Raw genomic sequence first — 15710 nt, 5'->3', positions numbered from 1 at the left:
TTCGTTTTCTTGCATGCGCTTATGAAATCTTGCATGCAAATGGAGTCGTGGCTGCTCACCAGCAAGCTTTTTTGTTCAAATAAGAAAAAAAAATTAAGAATCAGGTGCTAAATTGTCATGATCGCACAGCTTGAAGCGGTTATCCATTCACTAATCTTTCTCCCTAAAAGTTGGCTTGATGTCATGCATCTTTTATTTAGATGGGTTCTGTCATGCAGCAGAGCTAATTTCTTGTAAAGTGGTCTGTCCAGTTTGGTTCATGTCTGGAATAATACAGAGCAAATAAATCTTTCTGGATCGCTGTCTGGCTTCACAAATGGGGAGGAAAAGAGAAAAAAAAGGAGCCCATCCTCTGCTTAAAATGACAAAGAAGGTTGTGTAATGAGTGTTTCCACATTCAAGTCCTTTCCTCTGTGTGCATAAAAAGGCTAATTTGCAAGGTTCCTGCTTTCTTATATTTACAGACCTTTGGCTTTAATTCTGCACACTATCTGAGCTCCACACATCAGCTTTTAATAGATTTTTTTGGATTCATGCTCACACCTTATTATCAAAGGTGTGAGCAAAGGTGTGAGTGATTTGGGTTCACTGACCCCTCTTTATTAATGCCAATCATGTACCTAAAGCATAGCTGAGTCAATTTGAGTTTTCACTGCCTACTATAGCTTCTCTCAGAGGCTTGCAGTATTAGCTCTTTTTTTTAACAATAGAAATGGTTCCTAAGTTGTCTTTAATGCATGTTGCTAATCTGCTAAATGTGCTTCAGTTGAGAATATAGCACAACACAGTGCAGTTTGCATGCCTTGTATACGAAAAATAATACTTCTTAAGTCGGATGGAGAACAGTGAAAGGTTTTGTTCAGAGATGTGAGTATTAGTGATTCATCTGAACAAAAAAGAAAAACACATACGTACGGATGTGTTTCAACACATGCTCTGAAATATATACTTTTAGAACTAACGATGCCCTCTCCTTTCTATGTCTTTTTTTTTCTTTTTTAAATCAGCATATCTTTTAATTTCACACATAATCACCTGCTTTTACTTTAGATTGGAGCTTCAAATGATTCATCCCTGAATTAAAAGGCTCATTATATCCTGTTTTATCCACAGTCATTATTTCTAGGACCGCAGTGTGAAGTTTTCACTCAATAAATGACCTTGACAGTTCAGTAATAACCTGAATATGTGTTGATCAACACATTGTTTAACCCCTGTTACAGGTTACAGTTGGGAGGTGTTAATCAGCTCCACATAACAGAGCAATAAGAAGCTCATTCTTTCAGGTAGTATAATGATCTGTGGAAGAGCTGTCCTGTCGAATGTCTCAAAGGTACCACAAAGCAGTGTGTGACACCTCCGACAATAGAGGCACAACACACAGTGGTGAGCTAATTGTTATGCAGCAGGAGCCCAACATGCAACTGGAAGGTCAGTTGGAGCATATGATGTTTAGTAATGCATGCCTGACTCAGAAATACTGCAGCTGATGACAAGTTTACCACACCCGACATGTGCCGGAGTTGTTCAGAACCACATCTTCTAACATGAAAGAAAGACCAAAAAAAAAAAAAAAAAAAAAAGTATAAATAAAATCATCTCAGAGTAAGAAGAGGGAGTTAAACTGAATCTGTGCCACTGGAAACACTGGAGATGTTCTTTCCTGTATGATGAAGTTAAAAACTGGAGACAGAGAGGAGGTGAAACATATACGAAGCTGAGGAAATCACCAGAAAATAAAGAGAGATTTGGAACCACTCCTCTGCATTTGCTGAAACGACAGAATGTGGTTTATGAATCATCATGTTGCAGCAACTTTGTGGAAATCTTGTAGCAAAAATATACCACAGCTTTGCTGCTGGATAGAGAACCTTGCTGTATTTTGTAGCAATACACAGGTCTCTCACAGGTTTGTACTGCTTTGCAATTTTCTTCAGATTCTAACAGACACAAAAATCACTGGAGACTGAAGGAAATCAAAGAGGGGCCCAGAGGTAAAGGTGTAATTGAATGCGGTTTTATTGCTATAATAATCTAGGCACATGGTTGACTGACACTTATTCTTCTATAAAATGAAGCAGAACCAAAACTGCAATGGCCGTGCATAAAAATGGAAGCATTAACTTATAAAGTGTCATGTAAATCGGTTCTGTCATGCTAACTCGCTGTAGCACCTCAGCAAGGCGGCATGTGCACCAGCTGTGTTTGAGATGGGGCCTGCATCCGGCACCTCTAAAGTCATTCTTTTCACACTAGGGTGTCACTCTTTTATGTTGCTCTGTTGCATCAATGCTAAATATGCTGCCTTTCAGTGGCCATCAACAGAGAGCAGGGCTGACAGTAAATGAGTGGATCACAAGGGTCACTTTCTTGCAGGATAGACAAAAAGACCATGTAAGGTGGTAGCTTTGCTCAGTGGCTTTGTGCAAATAAGAGCCGTACTGCCTCAGCTCTGATAGAATATGAAATCGCAGTCTCGTTAGGTATGTCAAGCTTCAAATAGTTTGCATTTGTGATACATGAATGTCATTTTTCCTGACAGGCGGTGAGAATCCTGATCATTTTGCTGCTTCAGTCAGAAACAGAAAACCCGAGGAAAACTGGAGCATAGAGAGAATCAATTCTGTTGTGGAGGCTTGACAAGGTTTAGTGCAAGGAGGTGGGGGGTTGTGGTGGTATTTTCCTGCATGCAGCCTGATCCTAAAACACAGGTGCAGCTTCCTCCCAGGCCTCTCTGCCTTTGAGCACAGCCCACCCCCCTCCTCTGCAACTGCCAAGTGTTTGTCCATCTGATCCTCCATTAAATCTCGATTATTATGGATTTGTCTCTTTTCAAACCTGTGATTTTGCAAAGATGAGGCACCCATAGAGGTTATCTGGTGATGTATATGAAAGCTGGAGGTTTATATTGGTAATCAGTGTCATGAAGGAGGAAAGGAATTCAATTTTAAACTCTGTGAAAGGTGCAGAAATGGCACCCGAAAGGCTCCTATTCCCACCACACTTCAGCAGAATGACATTTGGTTTAATTGCAAGCAATGCCAACAGAGCCTAGATTTAGCTTTAATTGGTTTTGTGTGGGTAAATAAATAAAAAACAAATAAATGAATACCCTAATAGTATTTTTTTATGAAATATCTGGGCTGTTTTTCAGCACAGCTGCGACCTAATCTACAACCCCCCCCCCCCCCCCTTTTTTTTCTCCAAAGCGTCTGAGAAACTACTTGAACAAGGAGGGGGGGCTCTAAAGATTTGGGGCTTCTATGTGGCGTCATGCGGAGTCGATCATTGTCTCTCTCACACTTTCTAACAAGCCATTTCACAACATCCAGACAGCGGATCGGGCTGCACGCAGCAGCAGCGGCAGCTTTGCCCTCGGGGCTCTTTTCTCTCTCGTCGTCGACCATAACTAACTATTTGGATTCGGCACGCGGATGAGACTAATTACTGGACTTAATCTATCATAATGCCTCCTCTCTGATCGACTGATAGGGAAGTGAGTTTAATGCAATGGCTGTGGAGATCCGCGTCCACTGGGAGCGATAAGTGGCAATATAAGGAGAAAGCAGACTTTGGCTACAGAGCAGCAGATTGCTGGACATCATGTACAAAGTGGTGGATTTTACACTCAGAAAGCAGCTGAGTGCGTTTAATGTCGGATTACTGTGACAAACTGGTTTCTTGAGGAGATTTTTTTTTGTTGTTGAAAGAGTCTGCTTCCTCCTGATCGCTGTCCTCCGGGTTCCTGCAGGACTCCTGAGACGCGGAGAGCCCATGCAGTCGCCAAGGTTTGGTTCATTTTGTTTGTTCCTGACATGAGTTTATTTTACTCATGCAATCTGCCAGTTTTGAGCTCCTCAACCATAAGCAACCTTTTATGTCCTGAGCATGGCTGTTTTTCAGTCTGCATGCTGTCCTGAGAGCTGCATTTCTGCTGTTTTAACAACCTGATCCTGCAAGTGCCACTCATCATCCAGCTGCAATAAAAGCTGCATTCATTTGCACCCTGTTCAAAAGTGAAAATGTTGTTTTATTGATCACGGTTTCAAGATTTATTATAGTTGTTCCCAGCCCCAAAAGGCCCCCGTTTAATCTGTCATGCAGTAAAATGATGATCTTCGGAGCTGCGCAGCAGGACAATATGCAGCTGGATACAGGTTTTCATCTTTTAAATCCCACCTGTCTGACAGCTCCAATTAGGCCAATAATGGAGCTGTCCATAAAGCTCAATTTTAATGACAGGTTTGCTTGTCCTCGTAAAGCCATGTGCGTTTGTGTCATGGTTAGAAGCTCCATAACTGAGCTCTTTACAAGCGCCATCTGTTGGACAAGCAGCTCTGCCAGTGCAGACCTGCAGCAAATGTAGACTTGTGCAAGGGATTTAAAAGACGTAAAAGCTCATCAGTGTGTCATTTAGGTTCTAAAATACTAAGTAAATGATGTGTAAACTGAACCTGCTGTGTGCGTTTTAACATGATTTACCATGTGATCAGAAATTTGAGCTTTTTCTTCTTTATTTTCTTTTTCAAACCATGTGGATTTTTGCATGTTTGTGATGCTATATATTGCAGCATGTAGATGTCATGGTCTACAAATGCTAATTTAAAAAGATGTAATGAGAAGCCCTCTATCTGCTGAAGGGAATCATTCAGTGTGCCTGTTTGTGCCTTGCCCACATTATTGCTTAAAAGTGACATGCAGCTTGATTACAGCAGACAGCTGGCAAGAGGAGGTCCCAACCTAATGTCAGACGATGTGACAAGAATCAAAGCTGTGGCTGCAAGATTATTTTTAACAGTAACTGCTTGGTTCATGTATTAATTGTGTAAGAAATCTTCAGAACAGTGTTGCAGTCTTGAAGTGACTTGATTTGCCCAACAAATGGCATAAAAAAAGCACTTTTACAGTGACATAAAACAGAGCCAGGCAATGCTTAAAGAAATGATTCGTCTACTGGAACTGATCCTCAAGATGGAAAAAAACTGTTATTTTTTGGGGCAAATTTCTGCAACTGCTATGCAGAGTGTGGTTGCTATAAAACATGGAAAAGAATTTGGATTTCAAATTCTGTATTTGCTTCAATGTCATAACTTTACATATTCATGGCTTTTGTTAAAGTCTCTAAATATCCTTTCCTTGTGAAATATGCATCAATGAATTTTCCATAAACAAACCATTAGATCCTTAATGATAATCATTAGGCTTCAAGCTGTACAACATGTTGAGAATAAATGATGAACACAGGCGAAAAGGTGCATCATCTTCGTCTCCGATCTTATGCACTCTGTTTTTTCCGCCCAGCAGTCCAGCAACACTTTAATGAAAATACATAGATCAAAGCTTTGAAGGTGTTGAAGGACATTTTAATTTCTGAGTTTGCTGCAGCCACAGTATCTCTGCCACAGTCCAAAAATACTCCACAATTCAAACCGTTTCAGCAAGCAGCTCAGACCTTTCAGCTGCGCTCATTCATTTCAGATGTGAAAGCTTGGCATATTGCTGTTGGACGTAAGTCAGCACAGGGCCACCCTTGTTGAAAACATGTGTAGGCTCAGACCTCATTGTACATGAACATATCCATCAACCATGAGAGGGACAGCAACCACAAAGACATTCACCACTCTGTGGAAAAATACTGTACTGCCAGCCACAACCTGAGTATTCAGCCATCCGTCAGGTAGCATTTAGGGTTAATGGCAATGAAAGGTACCAATAATATGGCAATTGTGAAACTGAACAATGATAAAAAAAATAAGAAAAAAAATGCGGGGAGTGTTGTGTCTTTAGAAAGGGAATAACGATGGCATTGTAAAGGTAATTTGTTCAAATCTAGAAAGTCACTGAAAGAAAAAGCCTCAAGTAGATATATACATAGATAGACAGTCAAACTGAGATAATTATAATACTGCTCTGCTTCTCAGTGACCCAAAAAATGTGTTAACCTGTTGATATGTTTTTCTGGATTTAATAATAATCATGAGGCTGCCTTTAACTGCAGGGGGTTTTAAACAGACAAGGTGTCGTGCAGACCAGATTGTTTCAGATAGCATGCAGACTGTTTTTATGATCATGCTACTGTTTCTGCGTGAACTGATTTTCACATTTTCACATGTATATATATATATATATATATATATATATATATATATATATATATATATATATATATATATGTATGTATGTATAAACTCTTAATGTCCTATATTACAACCTCTAAATTACTTTTCTCCTACACCTTATGGTATTTCTAATCATACATAGGCGAGACTGATAAGTTAGCAAATGATGGATATTTCTCAGTCAATAAAGTCAAATAACCCCCTTTTTTTTTTTTTTTTTTTTTTTTTTTACCACATTAAAGCTATTTTTCTCTTATTGCAAATCATCCTCTGGGGAAAAAATCTCTCACCTGTTCCTTACATGTTATTGAGAAAATATTTAACCCAGAAACAGATCAGGAAATGAATAAAACCCAGCTTAGTTGCTCCCATACATATTTATTATAATTTTCCAGCAGTTAATTGAAATGAGCTATTTTCAGTGTGGGACACCTTCAAGCACAGTATATTTTGTTATTGTTGCATTTCATCAAATGGAAATATTTCTTATGCCCTGTACATTTTCATATAATCCACAACATTGGTCTACTTGCAGGTTTGTATTGCCAAAGAGGTTAACTTAGCTTGCTGCCATCATCCATATTTAACTTAGGTTTTATTAGGTTTTTGTGACGTCATACAGGCAAGCTCAAGGTATAGGCAAACAAAACAGCTGTTTGTAGGGGAAGCTTGCATTTTATACATTTTTGTACCTCTTTTTCCAAAATAAATAAACTGGCTATTTTGTTTACTCAAAACATGTTTTATCCATTATGTTTTCTCTTACTTTCAGTTACAAGTTTAGTAAGTTTAGCCCCATTAAGGCTAAAAACTACAATAACAACTACAAATAGGATCGAATGAGTATCTTACAGAGTATGAAATGATCAAACATCAGTAAAAATTAAGCATTGGTGGTATTAAGGTGGTCTGGTGGGGGGCAAATCACATTTTGATTGGGTCCCTCTAATTCCTTGGAACGGCCCTGGTAAGATAAGCGGGAAAATAAACTTAATGTGAGTTTGAATTGTTAATTTGCTTCCTTCTCCATCTTCTTACACGTGTTCAGTCGTGCTTTGAGTATCAAAACGAACCTGTCTCGCATATGTCGGTGTGGACGACTAGTTTATGGGTCGTTAAATGTCGAACAATTCTGCAGATTGAGGTGTAATATGAGACTCGCAGAATGAGACTTGGGGGAGGTGGAGGGGTGTAACACAGGCGGCCGTGATTGGCTGAGCGTCCGCCGGGTCCGCAGAGGGAGCACCTCCTCAGCACTCCCTCCGCTCCCTGCGGCGCTGCGAGCGGTCTGCGTTTCCCCCTCACTGCTGGATAGTGAACGCTGCTTTCACCGCTGTCTTCACTTTCACACCGACTAGGGCAACAAAAAACAGCCTGACCAGGCAGGGATAAGAGGACGGGGAGCTTCAGAGCTCGTTCGTGAATAGTTTTGTGGGGGTTTTTTTTTAACGGGGGCTCCGCGGCTGTAGCTAACTCTGCTCCGCTGTTTCTCCTTCATCTTACTTTGAGCAGGGAGAGGAGTGAAGTGCGACCCCGAGCTGGATGGATGGTTATGGGGGAAAGAGGGAGACCCTCGGCGCTTGAAGTGTGCAGAATCCTCGCCGTGTTTTTCTCACTTTTCCCCTCCGGTAAGACACCCAATGCAACTTTAAAATCACAGCTGAACCACAACACACACACACACACACATACACATAAAATGACGCTCCTAGCTACAGGTGAAACTCTAATCATTACATAGCATTAGCTAACTTCCCCCAAGTTAGCGCACCAGTTTCTGTTCACCTGAACTTGTTGGCTTCAACCAGTATTCAGTCACCCAAATGATTTAGTGACCTAAAATCCAAGTAAAGATGCTTATTTTCTCTAAAGGATCTTTGTCGGAGACAGTAAAGACAAATACGGGTTAACATGAGCAAGGCGACGCAGCAGTCGGTGATTAAATCTACTACGATAAGAGAGATTATGGAGATTTAGACGCGACAGTTTATGTTCAGCTGTTTTGATAAAGTTAAAAGACTTACGGTTTAATTAGCCGGCGACAATTGCTGTTGTCATTATAAAATGTAGGTTTGGTCAGTTTTATTAATTTAGATATAATTTATTCACTATTATAAATAGTTTTGAAGTAGCTGGAGTTGTACTCTTGTTTTCTTTCATAGTTTTTTTCATTTCTTCATTTCTTTACGTTTATTTATTTTACAGCACCAGTGTGTGTGTTGTCCCAATAGTAAGACTATAGTTATCTTTTGCATGGGGAGCAGGGGTGGATCATATTACTTTAAATATCTTTTACTAATTACTAATTACATGGCTGTGTTTTGAAATTAGTAATGCAACTTACTAAATTTTTGCAAAATGTTTTTGCATGTTGTGCTTTAAAGAGGAAAAAAAGATGCAGTCACTGAAAAGTGAAAAGTTTCATAGTAATTGCATTTAGTTTGATAATTTAAAAAAATGTAATAGTAATATAATTCATTTAGCATTGTCATACTTTTGTGAAAGCCTTGGCTCTGCTGGCTTTGTCATCAGGGACCACAAGAGAAGCACTTTCTCAGATATTAATCCCCCATTTTCACTTTAGATAAAACTGAACTACAAATGTATGAATAAATATATCATTTTTTAAAAACCGAAAAAGTACTTGTTAAGTCCCTTTTAAACAAACCAAGATGAAAAACTTTTCCTTTATAATTCATAAGATTAAATTTACCATGCTGATAAACATTTACAGCTGGACTTTTTCTTTTGCTTTCACAGTTTTTAAGGTGCAGTTAAATTCCACTCCTTGATATTAAACTACAACTGGATTCTGCCTTTTTTCCCCACTGATCTGATTATTGATATTTTGTGGTAATCAGATTACATTGTCATTTTAATATAATCTCCGCCCTAGTGGGAGTGCCTTATTTAGTTCATTTCACACATTTACCAAGCTCTTATCAGTTTCCGTCTTCAGTTACTTATCTCCAAACAACGAAGTGATAATCTGCTTATAGTTTACCTCAAGATGAGTTTATTGCCATCTGTTAAGTTGAGACGTGCTAAGCAGTGCGTTGAGGTTAGAGAGAGCTGCGGCTTTTCAAAGAAATATTGTTTTAAGTGAGACTTCAAAGTGAGATGACCGCAACGGCCTTGGGTAAAATGCCTTATTAGTTAAGGGTGCTACGAGTCAAATATGGTGTCACAACACAGCATCCTGAGAAACGTTTGAACAATATTATTTAGTCGGATGTGGCACAATTTACTGGAGAAAATCAACAGTGCTGCAGTGTTGCTTATCAGTAAAAGTGTAGCTTAGAATCCTTAATTGCATTTTTACTTTTAAATAGAAGCCTGTAGGTGTGAACGACAAAAGGCAGTCCTTTATAATTAACAGCATGTGTCATATCAGCTTGACTTGGAGGCTTGGATCTGCTTTTTGCAGTTGCATGGTGTAATAATGATGATATTGATCACTTACAATGTACTATGCTTTGTGTTTATTTTTATTTAACAAGAACTGATGTATTGCTTGATTATAGACCAAATGAAGTTGGTTATACTGAAATGACCACTGTTGGATTATGATACTGGCTTTTAGATTTTAGAACATGCTAGAAGATGCACAGATATGTTTGGCAATGTAGGCTTTCATATGAAACAGTAATGGCTGTCTCTGCATTCCTGGTTAGTTTAGAAGATTGTATTCTTCTTAAAGCACACCTGTGGTTTTATGTGTTTTTATTTGTGAATCATGTAGATGACATGATTACTTGTTACAGAGCATTTTTTCTAAACTATTATAGTAATAATATTCCATTTCTTTCCTTTGACAGTGAGTCTGCAGTGTAAGATCCTAAAGTGTAACTCTGAATTTTGGGCCTCGAAGTCAAACTCTGGACTGGAGGAGGAGTTTTGCACGGCGCTGCGAGCTTATAACAGCTGCGTGCGCCGGACTGCACGCACCTGCAGGGGTGACCTGACGTATCACTCTGCCCAGCATGGCATAGAGGACCTAATGAGCCAGCACAACTGCTCCAAGGAGGGGCCAACATCACAACCTCGCGCACGAACGCCGCTTCCTCCTCCACCGCCTCCGATCCTGCCCGACAGCCAGGAACGCTCCGATGGCCCAGAGGTTTGCCACTATGAGCGCAGTCTACAGCGCAACACGGCGCCGAACTTCACCCACTGTGGCTTTTTCGGAGACCCACACCTTCGAACTTTTGGCGACGACTTTCAGACGTGCAAAGTGGAAGGAGCCTGGCCACTCATCCACAACAAATACCTGTCTGTCCAGGTGACCAACTCTCCTGTTGTACCCGGCTCTTTAGCTACAGCTACAAGCAAGGTGAGCATCTCACTGAGTGTGTGTTGGTATACTCTGAACAAACAAGATGGCAACAGTGACTTACATCAGCAGTTTAATTTCTTCTTTGATCGTGAAACGCAGCCTTTATTGAAACATCTGTGCTCATACTATTCCATGTTGAAATGGCCATATGATGTGGATATTGTACGTTCTATGCTATGATGACAAACCGGTGCATTGTTGGAGATATAATGTGTGCAGATTTGGACTATCAGTCAGTAAAAATAGCAGTGAAACGCCTGGAACTGACCTTGTGCCTTACTCTTCCTCCCCCTCTGACATGTTATATAAATGACTAAGTACATTTGCTTTATCTGAATCCATCCATGTTTTTGCTAGAGTGAGTCTCTTCTTTCATGTGGTCACATTGTGAGAGCTGCAGTGAGATGTCTTTTCTGTCAAACCGTGGATTCTGGTTAGTGTTTGGATGAGTTCCATAATAACACACGAAGAAGTCCAAGCCAGCGCGATCACAAAGAGATCTCGATAAGCTTTAGAAATGACACGCAACAGCAGAGCTGCATCAAATGCAAACATAAGGCTCCATTTTCACCTCAGCTCAGCCTGAGGTTCACGGTACTTGAGGGTAGTCCATACTGAGCACAGGGAAGAATTTCTCTGCACATAAAACTGCAGATATTTTCTCCACATAATGAGATATTTTCTTTTATATCTTTATCAGCAGAACACACATGATTATAGTTGTTTTGATAAATGGTACAGTGGTTAGTTTGGACGGCTGCCCCTGACCTGTCTTTTCAGTAAAAATTTAAGGTCATGAGATCGACTCGGCTGAGATTTGGCAAAGCTTCAGCAGCGATTGTTACTGAGGATCACAGCTAGAGTACTTACACAGCACTGTAAGAGGACTTTATCCTTAATCACATTTGTAGAAACCGTAATTTTCTATAATCAAGCTTTCTTAATGGCACTCTTATTAGACATTTGTGGGCCTTTTTTTTTTTTTTACCCCCCCTTTTAGCTTTTAAAGTAATTACTTTTTATGTTGCTATTCTTGGAAACAAATGAGACAGTTTTGTAGAGCGCATGATTCTGGACAAAGAGAAGACAAAGCAGCAGCCTGAACCACCTGTGCAAACAAGGCACTTCTGGCAAAGCGATCTGCATTAAGCAAAGCACTGTATCACTCCACGTCTCTCACTGGAGCAAATAAAGCTGCTTTTTAAAATTTTTTTATTATCTCCTCATAGAGCTCCAATAGAGGCCTCTAGATTCTGTTTAGTTTTTTTTATCAAACGTTTCAGAAATGAACCTGAAGGAATCAGATGCTGAAATAGGTGGTATAAGGGAATTGACTTGTGAAGCTAAAACTGAGTATTCAGTCGACCTCCTACTTCCTGTTCTCCGTCTAAGACAAGCAGACATCAGTCCTTGGCTGTCTTCGCGTCCCAGCTCTGACAATGACTTATTGGTGTCCCATGAAACCAAGCTTAGAGAGTCCTGACCAGTCTCACTTAATTAGCTGCAGAGCATATAGCTGCGTCCTGGCCTGATGCCACTCCCTGGAGCATAGTTCTGGGGGTTCACGGGCAGGTTTTTCAGCGCTATGAATGGCTCGTCTTTGTGTCTGCAAACTGAGGCCTGATTTTACATGGCTAGGACTCGTGTTTTTTTGAGGGCGTTTACCTAGGCCTCCCCCATGTCGAGCCAGCCCTGAAATGTGACACTTCAGTGAGGTAGCGGGGGGGGGTAGATGGCACATATCAGCACAAACTTGTCCTTAATGCAAAAGTTTAAAACCTTCCTTTTTAAAAAAATTTTTTTTTTAAATAAATAAATAAAATTCTCATATTTACATTTAGTGCAGTTTACCAAGACTCTGCATGTGAGCTGAAAAACACAGTAATGAATGCGTGCAGTATGTTCCTGATGGGAAAGCCGAAAAGCAAATGAACTTGATGTTTCACGCTGATAAGAATCTCTGTTTCTGTCCGCCTGCAGCTGACAGTCATCTTTAAGAATTTCCAGGAGTGCGTCGACCAGAAGATGTACCACGCCGAAACGGACGAGCTGCCGGCCGCGTTTGCAGACGGCTCCAAGAACGGAGGGGACCGGTACGGAGCTAACGCGCTGCGAGTGGTGGAGAAGGTTCCTGGGCAGCACGTGGAGATTCAGGCCAGGTACATCGGAACGACCATCGTAGTCCGGCAGGTTGGCCGCTACCTCACTTTTGCCGTGCGGATGCCTGAGGAAGTAGTGAACTCGGTGGAAGAAGGTGACGACCAGGACTTGTACTTGTGTCTTCACGGCTGTCCCGCGAACCAACGCATCGACTTTCGGAACTTCAGGGCTCGCGCGGCCGCAGAAGCTCACAGCTTAGGCAGGACCAGTCAGGCAGGACCAGGCTTCACCTACCAGTCTGCAAAGGCCAAGTGCAAAGAGCGGCTCCCAGTGGAGGATCTGTACTTTCAGTCTTGTGTGTTTGATCTCCTCTCCTCTGGAGACATAAACTTCACCATGGCAGCATACTACGCCTTTGAGGATGTAAAAATGCTGCACTCGAACAGCAACAGGTATCACATCTTTGAAAAAGATGCTCTGAGCAGCACGGCACAGCGGGGCAAAGACTCACTTCCGATCTTCTTCCTCACCCTTCTGGCTGTTTTGTTGTGGATCGAGCGCTGCGCTTTACATCTATAGTCTCTACTTTAACGTTGTGTTTGTCAGCGAGTGTTCGAGCGTCATCGCTGCGTCGTACACCGGCTCCTCAACTCTGCTCTGGCTCTCTGTGTTGATAAGTGGCTTGCCTGTTGGCTGCCTCCAGCTCCAAGTCTCGTTTTCGTGGTATAGTCATGTCCTGACGTCAGCCTCACGACGAGACAAGTTCGCCACTCTCCCACCTATCATCACATGTATTTAGCTGCTTTGTAGGAGTGGTCTTTGAAGAGAGAAACAGTGAGAGAACCTAGCTGCCCCAGAGCTTTGGATATCCACCTAGGATTAAATCCCACATTCTCATCGGGGCTGTTTGTGTATGGGAAGCCGGACAAGATGATCTTTTGCAGAAAGAGGGGTTTGCTGATCCTCCCTCCCCTCATCCGCTCATTGGTGGCAAGCCAATGAAGCTCTCTGTGGCTCATGTGGCAAAGCAGGAGGACCTGACAGGGGCTTTTGTTAACCTTAGGCCAGAAGCAGCTCTATGTTTGATTAGTTTCCAGCTTTGGAAAAGCCTGAGCCTTTTGGAAGAAGCACCCAGCCAAAAGGATGTCAGAGTAGCGTCTCCAGTTGTCTGCTGTGGAGATTAATGGGTCATATTGTTAGGTTGTGTGTGTGTGTGTGTGTACGTGAATTAGTACAATATGTGTGCAGAATCAAGCATCTGTGGTTAATTTTGTGTGTTTATGGGTGCAGGAGTTTCCAGAAATGAGATTTTTTTTTTTTTTTTAAAAAGAAGAAGAAGAACCTCCAGTGGGAGAAATCTTTGCCATGGGTTTGTGTTGTGCTCAAAATTTCAGAAATTTAAAAAAAAAAAAAAAAAAAGACGGCGCGCTCAAGTCTGTTCAAATAGGATCCATCAGCCAAATAGTAAATTCCAGCGGGAACAAATAAACTGTTTTTGGATGGACATCATTCTCAGTGACAGAGCCTTCCCCCCTTCATTGTTTGAGCTGGCGGGTTGATCAAAGTTTGTATTTCAAATTTATTATGTGAATGTAAGAGGAAATAAAAACAAATGCAAAAGGAAAAAACTCCAGTGGCACTCAGAGCGTTTACAGAATGTAGATCAACCAATTGGAGTACAAAAGCTCTAAATTTATCTGCATTGAACGTTTGTGCAGATGCCGTCACCTCTAGTCAGTATAGCATCTATAGACCAGCAATGCGCTGACCTGACCACGGCTCAGAGTAAATGATAAGCATATGTCTGTAAACGTGACTTCATGGCTTAAGTCGTTGCCAAAGAACGCGCTCATGTGCCAACATTTGCCTAACAACTGAATTTTCATCCTTTCGAAACTCAAGACAGTTCACATTAAAGGGATGTTTCACTGTATATAACTTGTTTTTGTGGGTGATTTTTCTTTTTTTTAATGGAATACAGTAACACTTACTGTGAAAGCAACATTTGTTTGTCTTTGCAGCCTCACCTTTTGCTGTTCTTGTGTTTCATGTTAAAACATGCTCCTTGCTGCAAGAACTTTGAACCTTGGCTGAGTATCTGTTAATGTGCAAGTCTTCCCAGTAGATGCTGTTTTTATCAACCGGACAGTTTTCTGATCATTTATCCTTCACACTGAAGTGTATGGCAGGTCTACTGCTATTTGGAGTATGTGTACGTGCAGTTATGAAAACAACAAAAAAAGTCCTACAAACAGATGATTTCGATGTTGAATCTTGTGTTAATAGATGTCATTTGTACTGTGTGTTTTACAGTAATATGGTACATGTGTTTTGTGAGATTGTACATATCTTTTGTGCATTTGTTGAGTTTAAATTTATATACCACCAGCTGTGTTTTGAATTTATCACTCCAGTTTGTCCACAAAATAATTTTGGTGAATGTGAACCTTTGATTTCTTTCAAAAGGGACTTTTTTTTTCTTCTTTTTTTCAAAAACATGGACGACACAAAGGTCTTCAGCACAGTACACACTTTGTAGGAGTAATGAAATGTTCTTTATACATCACATACCTTTAGAAGGGGGGAAAAAAAAACATAATGGGAAAATGTTTTGTGTTGTTCATGTTTTTGAGGTTAAAGCACTTTATGTTTTTCTTTTTTTTTCCATTTAGCTCCTATTTTGTTTGATTTGTGATGTTTAAAAAGAATAAAACATAGCTGAATGGGGAAAATGCCAGAAAGATCAAACTGTTGTATAAATCTGTTGTGGTCCCACACGCCAGCTGTTTATAATGTAAGTTATTTATTGAATAAAAGACAGTGTCTTGTTTGTGTGCCGTCCCTCTGTCTCGTGCTGTCGCAGTGAAAGCATTTTTTTTTTTTTTTTTTTTTTTTTGAAAAGCAGCATCTTTATGTGACTTGGAAGTGTTTTACTGCCCCCTGCTGTAAAGGCCCAAAAAACTGAGAGCAGATGTTATGTCTGTCTGAACAATTGCTCTCATCCTAGCACAAAGGTTTTAAATTCCCAGTCAAAAGTAGGACATCAGAAATGAACATGAATGAGTTTAGAGACTTTGGATCAACAATTTATACAAACATGCATGTTATTGCTGCACTGGGAGTAGTTTATTTTTTACAGTCGTTTTTAAATGTTT

At 40.6% G+C, this 15710-nt stretch overlaps 1 protein-coding gene across 2 annotated transcripts; it reads left to right on the top strand.

Moving 5' to 3' along the window:
* The first annotated feature begins 3353 nt into the window (after positions 1–3353).
* On the top strand, positions 3354–15385 carry rgma (repulsive guidance molecule BMP co-receptor a). 2 transcript variants are annotated; one of them, XM_079247140.1, is made up of 5 exons: positions 3774–3788; positions 7632–7747; positions 8325–8349; positions 9938–10452; positions 12436–15385. In XM_079247140.1, coding segments are annotated over exons 3-5 (1215 nt in total). In that variant the 5' UTR covers positions 3774–3788; positions 7632–7747; positions 8325–8348; the 3' UTR covers positions 13135–15385. The 2 variants fall into 2 exon arrangements, with proteins under 2 accessions (XP_079103265.1, XP_079103266.1); XM_079247139.1 differs by lacking the exon at positions 8325–8349 and having other exon boundaries at positions 3354–3788.
* The last annotated feature ends 325 nt before the right edge of the window (positions 15386–15710 follow it).

This window comes from Telmatherina bonti (genome assembly GCF_933228915.1).
Source record: "Telmatherina bonti genome assembly, chromosome: 2".
Classification (NCBI taxonomy): Eukaryota; Metazoa; Chordata; class Actinopteri; order Atheriniformes; family Telmatherinidae; genus Telmatherina; species Telmatherina bonti.
Note: the sequence above shows the minus strand (reverse complement) of the source record. Positions and strands in the feature narration are given on the sequence as shown.

Coding starts and splice junctions, on each gene's coding strand:
- rgma (XM_079247139.1), top strand. Junction 7,748..9,937: donor TTTCTCACTTTTCCCCTCCG/GTAAGACACCCA, acceptor TTCCTTTGACAG/TGAGTCTGCAGTGTAAGATC. Junction 10,453..12,435: donor TAGCTACAGCTACAAGCAAG/GTGAGCATCTCA, acceptor GTCCGCCTGCAG/CTGACAGTCATCTTTAAGAA.